The following is an 8,449-nucleotide window of genomic DNA, read 5'->3' as shown; positions in this document are numbered from 1 at the left end:
ACCAGCTGGGGTTCTTTGGGTCAAAATTTTCAAACATATCTAATGTAGACTGGGATAGGGAGTCTAACCAAGTCTCAACTGTAGGATCTTTCTATCAAAAGAACCACTAGAATAGAACAACAATACAAATAGATCAGAAATAATGAAGAAATCAGTTCTGGAAATTAGGCTGTCGATTCCAGAAGTGAAGGATTCTGTGACCAAAATATAATCAGATGTGAAGAGACATAACAGGTACTGATATGGAGTAAGAACAGGTCATAAATCATGAATAAACACCATAGGAAACCAAGGAAATTAGAGTCAGTCTATCGATTTCAAATATGGGTAGAATAGGTCACTAGAAGACAAAATTTGGGAGATTTCTAATATCTCTTGAACACTTTGAAAGAAAAGGTTCCCCTTTGGGTCGAGTTCCCCCTTAGGTAGGGCCTAACTTCGATCCAAAAATCAGCCAAAACTGATGGCTGGTTAGGTCTGGGCAGGTTCTGAAAATTGCTAACAGAGTATGCAATTTTCTGGGCAGAACTGAGAAGGAAACTGAATTTAATACCTGTAAGAACGTGAGCAGATCAGTAACACTTTGTGTAGTTGAGAGAAGAAGAAGATGAGTTAAGGAAGAGGACCTCTTGTGCTTCACACCGCTGAGAGTCAATTGGATCAAACACCAATTCCATCAGCCTTGATCAAACACAAGACAAATCTCCATGTAGAAGACAATAGCAATAACCATTAATTTTTTTATCAAAATCATCTAGGCCTTTAGGAGCATCCTCTTCTTTATTTATAATGTTAATGGGGGAGGGAATTACAAAATAGAAGGTTCCTCAAAAAGGAAACCAAATATTCTCCTAATACAATAGCTACTAAAAACTGAAATTAGAAACTAACTGAAATTAGAAACTAGTTGAAAAAGGAAACTAACTACTGAGGACTTGACTCAATTAATAACTTGACTCATAAGGAAACAAATATAACTCAAATCAAGCCCAACTAGAAAGGAAACTAATGAAAATGGAAACTAACTAGTAATCCCGTACTCAATCTTAGAGCCCCCTTTTTAGACCCATAAAAGTGGTCTATTACACTCAAAACACATGGGATCAAAAGCCTAACATGTATGGAACCCAACCCTAGGCTTATTCCTAATAAAACAAGCCTATTTTGGTAATTAATCTGCATCAATATCCCAAGTTCATGAACCAATACTCCTAATCTTGAAAAACTAGTCAACTGTTTATGTTGTCTCAAATATTTCTTGCACAACTTATCATCCCACAACCTTTATCTCATAGGGTTGCACACATCTGAGCTTGTGACACTGGCCATGGGTTAAAATACGCATGACTTGTGATGGAAATAAGGTTCATAATACATGCAGAATGGAATTCTAAAAGATCCAAGGAACATAAAATAGTTTTCAGTTCCAAAGATCATGGGACTCAAGTGCATTCAGAGAAATGACTTCTTGACATCGTAATAAGCTGAAAATGGACTCAAAAGCTTATTCAACAGATCCCATAACCATAGCAATCGTTAGCAAAGACTTGAAAGAAACAATAGCTTCTTCCAAGTCCAGGGTGTCTGGACCTGACTTTGAGAAAATTCGATAGAGACAAGAATTCAATGAAGGTCTAGACAACTGCAGATACAGTATTAACAAATCAAGTCGAACAGGCACTTCCTAAGTCTATAAACTAATTTTGCCCTAAATTTCTTTTCACCCTTTTTTTAGGGGAGCTGGGTGGGAAGCCAAGGTATACTAGTTTCCATATACCAAAAAGAAGTCTGATACACGAATTCGGATAACTTTAAAAAACTAAAAGGAGCACGTATTCTGCAACAGAGGCAGAGCATACAATTCTGAGTAAACTTTTATGGTTACAGAACCCAACCCAGAAAGAGTTGCAGTGAAAATCATTCACCATGTCTATACATTCAAGTATGCAGATAAAATTCTAAAGAAACATATACAAGATGACATTCATCTGGTCTATAAGGAGGAGGAGGAGGTGGTGGGGAAAAAATATAAAGGAAGAAAGAACACGCAACAATGTTGAGTTCCCATAGAAATAAAACCACCGCCAGATGCAGCTGCGGGTTATACCTGAAAGACTCATACAGGAACGCCCAAACCGACATATAAAGGAATCTCAGAAGACCTGCAATACTGGCCTCTTTCCAAGCCTCTTGATCTCCTTATCCATCTGCCCAGTAAGCATCAACCCAAACATCTTGATATCACAAAGAAAAGACCAAAAAGGATGCCCAAATGTAGCTGGAATGTTCCCTTCGACGAAGAAATGGCTATACCAAGCACATCCGTAACCAAATATCGGCACAAAGAACACAAACCACCACTTGAAGAAAATTGAACATACCAGAATGATAAATCCCATAAGCGAGCCTATGAAATGCCAACGCCTCGTCAATGGTTTTGAATGTTGATTGACGTAGAACGGCCAGAACTCATCGAAGCTTCTGAAATTCATATCTTCCTAAAAATATCCCAAATCAGGATTCGATTTCTGGATGTTCTTGAAAACCCTAACCAAGAAAAAAGAAAACCCCTGAAGAGTTCTTGCACAGAACTGAACTATCTCCCAAGATTTGTATTGGATTTGTAAGCCTCAGCAGGTTTTCCTAGACGAATTTCCCCATAAAACAGGAATGTAAACAAAGCCCACAAGTTCTTTCTGGGTCTACAGAGATTCTAGCTGGAAAAATTTTCAGTAACGATGAAAAACTTAGCGATCTCTTCACCAATCCCTGATGTTTCGTTGCGTCTGAAGCCTGCTAAAGGATATTTTCATATGAGAAGAATAGTTTCACTTTCAACGATCCAAATGGAGAGAAAGGATAGGTTGGTTCGATCGTAATTCTACTGTCAGGGTAGGAGTAAGAGAGGTAGGTTTATAAGTTTCTTCTTTCTGCTGCTACAGTGAGATGAATATGGTTTTTTGTCAATTTGAGACGTGTGATCAAGAGACTGGGAGGGGGAGATGGAATCTGGATGAATAAATTAAAGGATTTTAAGAATTTTTTATAAAGAGATATTAACCAGCAGTCCAGGACGCAATGGAAAATTGGAAATATGCCTTACCAGATCTGTTATGTTTTTTTGAGTGCAAAGAAGACTAAAGATATAACTGAAAGCATGAGAATTTGTTAAAAAAAAAAAAGGAAAGCATGGGGAATTGAAAATAGGGTTTAAAAATCTGGAATATCTAGATCGGTCCCAACCGGTTTCAATTCGGTTTTGAAATCTGGACTTGAGTTATAAAAAAAGAAGGAAAGCATGGGGAATTGAAAACAGGGTTTAAAAATCTGGAATATCTAGATCGGTCCAACCGATTTTAGTTCGGTTTTGAAACCTCACTTGAGTTTGGGCAACTAGGCAAGCTATGGATTCTAAGATGGTAAGAGAATCCTGTCCATTTGCGCACAGCATCAATGCAGAGGTCAATAGGAAACTACATGAAGACATTTGAATAAGGCAACATAGTTTTTTAGGCTTGCCTTAGTCTAAATGTATAGACATGCATGGAGCAAGGATTTTTTTTTTTCATTTGAAAAATATCAAATCTTTGTTTTAGCCTGACGCAATCAGCTTCTTACTTTATTGTTCTATTGTTGCATCTCTAAAAGGACATGGATAACAAGGTTATTGGGATTAGGATTATTATTGCTATTTTTTGTAAGAAGGTTATTGGGATTAAGAACCAAGAAAATTTAAGCCTTTGATTTTCTTGATATTTTTTATTGATTTCATGCATAATTTCTCACTTGGCAAAGTTGAATTGAGAAATTTTTATGTTCATTTTTCCTATTACTATATATATATATTTTTTTTATGATAAGCCCGAAAATGCAATTGCCCTAATCTTTTAAGTCTCAAAACCAAAACCCCATTAATATCAGAACAAAATTTTCATTCATCGGTGGCTATGCGATGAGACCCCCTTGTCTCCTTCTTATTGTATGGATCGCAATGGGCTCATAGTAGCCTTAGAGGAAAACTCAATATATTTCTATTTTTGACCTTAATATTGTATGGTGATGAAGAACCTCCAGTGATCCAATACCCATTGCATCCTACTACTTTTGACGATAGTTTTTACTCCGCTCAAGATATGCTTATGCCATTTACTATTAAAACTATATTATTGTTGTTTGCTCAGGAGTCAAGAAGAAAAAATCCCAAAGGGATAGTGGAGTTGGCAGGGGATCGTCGTCTCTCTTCTTATCTCCTTGGGGCTACTGACACAGTGTTTAATACTCTTCACTCTTTTCGGACATGATCCAAGAATGATTATTGACCTTGGGAATTCTTTTCTTTCCTATTGGATGATTTATTTATTTATTTTTACATTTGAAACAATTTAAGTCCTATCAAACTCTACAACAAGATAGGACTGATATACTATTTTCTAACCAACTTTGCCTAATTAAACAAATTTCATGGATCTGTATCAGAGGGGATGTTGAACTCGATGACTTATAATTCATATTTTATTTTATTTTCATAAAAAGCCCAGTCCAGCTCTAATTTATATCGAGCTAAGATTGGACCCTGGCCCTAAAATATGTGGCCCCATGTTGGCTGGGTTATTTGGCTAAATTTCCGGCGTACAGAGTGGGCCACGGTCTGAGCCAGCCCAAGTTTCTTCCCTCTGAAGAATGTAAAAGGATGGGCCCATGGATTCCCTAGTTTTAACTATAAGCGCACGCGGCGTGCGATAGATTTTTTTTTGGCCATACTACGTCTGCAAAGGCTTTGGCCGTTGGGAATATAACCAAAAAAAGTCCAAAACAAACACACTGGAGGTCCACTCCTTCTATTTTGGAGGCCTAGAGAGTAAAATCCACATATAATTGGATAATTGAAATCGTGAATGGATCAGGTTTAAGTACGAGAATATTTCTCGTACGTTCCTAGTCCGTGGATTTAGAATCTACTAAATGAAGAGAGAGAAAATTGATTCTAAATCCATGGATCAAGAACATTCTCATACATTCTCGTATGTCAACCTGATCCACTCTCATTGAAATCAGCCTTACCCACTACTGTTGCTATCTAATCTATTCAGAAAGCAACGTGGCATTAACCCAGTTCACTGCTTATCTGTTGTCCTACTTTGTTTCCAATAAAGAATAGACAGTGTTGCTACCGAAAATCTGTATGAGCTTATCCTGCACAAATACAGAATGCAGAGGCCCAGATGTTTATCCGGGGTTAGTCCTCCGACACCCAAGTTAGAGATCAGCCGCACAGTTTTTCACAAGGGTAATGGTGTGGGTTTTTCTGCTTACCTTTTTTCCTCTGCTCGGGCCCTCTCTTATAGTCTTAGGGTTTAGGGTTTTTCTTTTCCTTGAAGGAGTCCTCCTCGGGTCTGCCTCCTTTCCTCTTCGAGTCCTACTCGGATACGTCTTATCCCCTTCGTGGGGAATATTCTCTTCACACGGTTGACGTGGTCAGACTCCTTGCAGCCTCTAACAGGTGAGCGACACGTGTCATTTCCTTAGATATCACGTGTTCTTACCCTATGGGCAATCAATTTGGCCGTATCAGACAGAGACTCAGAAACACTGCTTAGCAGCAGCAAGAATCTTTCAATTAAACAACTATTACATTTTCAGCTGTTTTTCTTCATCCTATCCTAATACTGTTTGGCTAGGCTTCAAGATAGGTTTAAAGATATAAATTTGTGTTTTCAGAGTTTACTAAGTTCCATTTTTTACAATAATTATGCTTTGCCCATCTGCTCTTTGATGCTTAGGCATTGAACTACTCACACTTCTGCAAATATGCTTGCTCCAAGGATGTTCCTGAGTTGCAAGACATGGGGGGGGGGGGGACACACTGAAGGTCTTTTTAAGCCACATTCAATCAAAGTAGATCTCAAAACTAATAGAATGTCATTAGGTGCTAAGTAGATGGTTGTAACTAGCAGGGATCAAGTTGCAACAGCCATGGGGATCTATGGTCGTCGAACTACATACGTTCTGAAAGCTGGAGGTTGTAGCAGAGATGGCACTCATCTGTGCTGGACAGGATGACAGAACACAAGTTGCTTATGGATAAAAAAATGAGATTATCAGATTTGAAGAAACTTTAGATGAGTCCTCAAGGCTCAAGGCAGGTGTGCCTGTTGGTGCCGCTGTGCATAGAGCCTTAGACTGCAAACCCCTAACTTAGTCTCTTTCCTGACCAAAACTCAAGCTATGATACTTCGATGGCGAAACAGAAACACGAGATTGAAGCCTGGAGATGGATGGATAGATAAAACAAGAAGGAAGGCTTACTCTCTAATTGTTGGATTATCTGTACCCATATGCTTTTTCTGAAACACATGTTCTCAAGGATTATATCATTGGTTGGCATACGTTCTTTGATCCACATTTCCTAGAGAGCAATGCAGATTTTGCAGGGAATACCAACTTAATCAAGAGATACATATGGAGAATACTAAATTTATCAAGTTAAAAACTCCAGAAGGATTAATGAAGTAGGATTAGGCCAAATCTACAAGTCTACAAGATGCTGGAAGTGAGAGAAATGGATAAGTTGAGGTTTAGGATTCAACAGTTACTAAATTATTACATCCTTTAAAAATCAGAGTAACAACTCAAATGGTGCTTTCTCCTCCACTGAACTAAAGAAAATCCAGTTGAACTTTTACAGATTGCGACTGGCTTCTCTCTCTCTCTCTCTCTCTCTCTCTCTCTCTCTAAAAGTGGTATACAATTTGTCAAATCTAATACAGTGCATAGGAAATTCTTCAACTCTGAAAAACTCAAGAAACAGAGCAACCATTGCTGTTGTTATGAGAGAGATTGTACTGCTTGGACAAAACAGGTCTCTGCAACTGCACTTCATTCTCTTTTTTGTCCAGCCATTCTCTCTCTCATGTATTATTTCTTTTTTTGTCTTCTGATACTGCAAATTTACAGAACTGGGCATATTTTCATTCTGTCTTCTGATACTGCAAATTTACAGAACTGGGCATCATCACCTTTAGCCATTTTGCATCCCACTACAGTGACGTGGAATGCGCTTTATGGGGGGGGGGGGAAGGTGGGGGAAGGAGGCAAAGAGATGATGGAGTGCTTGAGTCCTTCCAGTCTTCCACAGTCGATATCAACTTTCAAACAATACAGTTTCATGATTTATGCTGGACTCACATTTAAGGTATCAAAGTAAACAGATAGCATAAGAAGAAAAAGATCAAAAGGAGCTAGAGAAGGATAAATGGCACAAGATGATCAAAAGCCTAGCATAGCTTTATGGGGTTGTATGTTGGGCCAAAGAAATAATACAAACTGCAGAATAAAAAATGAATGAATCTGCAGAAATTTATAGGAAAAACCAAAAGATAGTTGGATCGATATATTGCATCTTTATCTTCTGCTCCTTTGGCCTCCAAACAGGTATAAAGGACAACGCCAGGAGTGAAACCTAGGGCTGAAATGGTGGGAGACAGGAAGAATACTGATATAGCAGAAGTGCTGATCATCGATATGTTCCCTGGATAGTCACTGTCAACACAGTTTCCAATTAATGCATTGTGTTTAGAGAACCCCTACTCAACGACAGTCATCCCCATCCATATAGTGATGTAATCCATTGGGTTCCAAGCCCACTTACATCAAGCAAGCAAGCAAGCTAAGAGCTTTTGTCGAATATAGTCAGTTCATCAGAATGGTATGGCCAGTTGAGTTCAGTTGGGGCATGAGACATGGCTGACCCGCCACCCCAGAAGCAAATCTTCTCAGATATGGATAACAATGGCCAGTGGGAGTTTGACAGTTACTGGGTCCACTGTTCACATTAAAAAGAAAATGAAAAGTATTACTCTTCCTGCATAGAGGCTTATGTAGCATGCGCAGACCCCATAGGAATATAGGATCCGGTTCCATCTTGATAGCCCTATCCGATGAGAGGCAAAATGGAGGCCCCCCTCAGAATGCTCAAGATCTGCCAATCAACAATAGAGAAAAGAGAACCCATGTGGCTGCAGGCTTCTTCAAGGACTGCAACCCACCACTGTTCCCACAGTAGGTGCATTTTGCCAACAGAAAAGATATGAAAATCAAGAACACAAATCCACCGATTTTCAATTGATCATCAACCCCAACACAATTACAAAACGCCCAGGCCCTCACAGCCCAGCAAAAAAAATAAAAGAAAGGCAGATATATGAAAATTAGAGTAGTATATTTATCATTCAGGCAGATATAAGAAAACTCAAGTAATCCATTCTCCAGCCACAGATATGCACCATATTCATGAAAAACATGAAGCAACCTAAAACAGCTCTGAGAGAAGAGCAGGACCACCAAGTTCTAGGACCACAACCCCCAGAATTCAAATCTAGCCACAGATAGATGTTAGGGATATGCCCACACTTCTATAGTTGGTTTTGATGATAACAAACATATGAAGGTA

At 38.7% G+C, this 8,449-nt stretch overlaps 1 protein-coding gene across 1 annotated transcript; it reads right to left on the bottom strand.

The window, feature by feature from the left end:
* Positions 1-1,792: 1,792 nt before the first annotated feature.
* On the bottom strand, positions 1,793-3,122 carry LOC122086090. Its single transcript, XM_042654792.1, has one exon. It carries the CDS (start codon positions 2,490-2,492, stop codon positions 2,154-2,156), a length of 339 nt encoding a protein of 112 aa, XP_042510726.1. The 5' UTR covers positions 2,493-3,122; the 3' UTR covers positions 1,793-2,153.
* Between the last annotated feature and the right edge of the window lie 5,327 nt (positions 3,123-8,449).

The sequence above is a fragment of the Macadamia integrifolia genome, chromosome 8 (genome assembly GCF_013358625.1).
Source record: "Macadamia integrifolia cultivar HAES 741 chromosome 8, SCU_Mint_v3, whole genome shotgun sequence".
Lineage (NCBI taxonomy): Eukaryota > Viridiplantae > Streptophyta > Magnoliopsida > Proteales > Proteaceae > Macadamia > Macadamia integrifolia.
The sequence above is the reverse complement of the archived record's forward strand: the minus strand, read 5'-3'. Positions and strand labels throughout refer to the sequence as shown.

Coding starts and splice junctions, on each gene's coding strand:
- LOC122086090 (XM_042654792.1), bottom strand. CDS start 2,492: ATGAATTTCAGAAGCTTCGATGAGTTCTGGCCGTTCTACGTCAATCAA.